Below are 1,707 nucleotides of genomic sequence, written 5' to 3'. Positions count from 1 at the left end.
GTTTAACTGACATCTAAATAATAGTCTCCTAAATCTCAGAATATTTAACATGGGAGACTCGTTTACTGTTTCTTCCTTTCTGATTAATTCAGTACTAACTACTAAAAAATGTTAAAAAAAAAAAAAAAGTAATTTGAACAAGGTGACAGATTGGAGCAGGTGTATTTATTCTGGGGGTGGGGACCAGAAGGGGAGACCCTTTGGGATTATTTAACTTACTCTCCAGTATTTGATGAAATAGCTGAAGACCGTTGTAGCAATGTACAGGCAATAGAGAACAGAATAAGCTAAGAACTGAAGGAAGAATTTATAGTTGGAAAATCCAATGCAGTTATTAACCCTAAAAAAGGGGAAAAAAAAAAGAAAAACATTTGAAATCAGGATCCATTGATTTAGAACACACTGAGAGACAGTGAAATATGTTACCCCTGCTGCTTCATTTTCTGCTGTACAGAAAACAGAAATTGAAGTCCCTTAATAGGAACAGATTGGAAAAATAAGTTCATGTCTCACTTGTTTTTCCTTTTATTTATAGACACAGAAACACCTGACCTATATAATAGGTTCCTGACACACCCAAGCAAACCTGGATCTTGGATTCTGAAAACCTACTAGAATCTCAGCAACTATACTTACTATAGTATGGTATATTCTCTTTATCGTGGTTTCATACTGGTTCTCGGGGTCAGACATACAAAATTTGGAAAAGAATTGCTTAAATTAACAATCTAGAGTATTTCAAACATCAAAATGCTAAAAACAGAACTGAACTGTGTAATGTCAAAGAGAACTATCTGTGCTCTCTTTCATTATTATAGCTAATGGACAAGACACCATTAATTCTGTGACACCAGGAATTCATTGTCACACCATTGGTCGTATATTTATTCTTCCTTTAAAATGTTATGCCTTCCCTGTTACCTACACAAATACAAAGTTCAAAGAATTATGGTAGCAGAAACAGGCATTTTACAACTATGCTTAGGAAAGTAGGCATATTGAGTAACTTTGACCCTATTAGATGAGAGAAATGAATGAAAAGGACATACCATGGGCAATGATGGTCCATTTTTAAAACACACCTACAAAAGGAACAAAATACAGTGTGATAAATTTCAGAATTGAATTCAAGGTGTCCAGCAGTACTTTTACATGGTACCAGTACACTCATTTCTAGATTTCCACTATAGCTTCTCCAAAACTATTGTGTCCTCAGTTGTTCCTAGGATAAGCCAATCACTAAACTTTAGGATCTTGTTGGCAGCAAGTTACATGCCTAAAATTCAAACTTTAAAAGCCATTGGGAACTATAGGATATTGACACAGAGAATAGGTGCAAGATATCTCCCCTCACTTTACTTACTTAGTTGAATAAAAGTAAAAAATAAAACATGACTACAGCCTGTGCTTGAATCAAGGTTAAGAGAAACATGGATGAAACAAGCACTTAAGAAGGACATGAAGATTATATTTATTAGCATAAAACTGGGATTTTACAAAGCTGGAGGAATTTGAGTAATAAAATTAAGTAGCATTGACTTAGAACCCCACAAGATAAAATTATTATCCATGCCCACATGTGCTTCCCTGATGGCTCAGTTGGTAAAGAATCCGCCTGTAATGCAGGAGACCCCGGTTCAATTTCTGGGTTGGGAAGATCTGCTGGAGAAGGGATAGGCTACCCACTCCAATATTCTTGGCTTCCCT

General features: G+C 35.6%; 1 protein-coding gene across 1 annotated transcript in view; it reads right to left on the bottom strand.

Moving 5' to 3' along the window:
- Positions 1-169: 169 nt before the first annotated feature.
- ZDHHC15 (zinc finger, DHHC-type containing 15) overlaps positions 170-1,707 on the bottom strand; it is a 34,922-nt gene continuing 33,384 nt past the window's right edge. The window contains exons 5-6 of the mRNA XM_010852281.1: positions 1,050-1,082; positions 170-340 (exon numbers count right to left, since the gene is read on the bottom strand). Coding sequence (XP_010850583.1) covers positions 211-340; positions 1,050-1,082 — 163 coding nt within the window. The 3' untranslated portion in view covers positions 170-210. The remainder of the gene's footprint in view (positions 341-1,049; positions 1,083-1,707) is intronic.

This window comes from Bison bison, unplaced genomic scaffold (assembly GCF_000754665.1).
Source record: "Bison bison bison isolate TAMUID 2011002044 unplaced genomic scaffold, Bison_UMD1.0 scf7180017461157, whole genome shotgun sequence".
NCBI lineage: Eukaryota > Metazoa > Chordata > Mammalia > Artiodactyla > Bovidae > Bison > Bison bison.
This window is presented reverse-complemented; position numbering and strand designations above follow the sequence as displayed.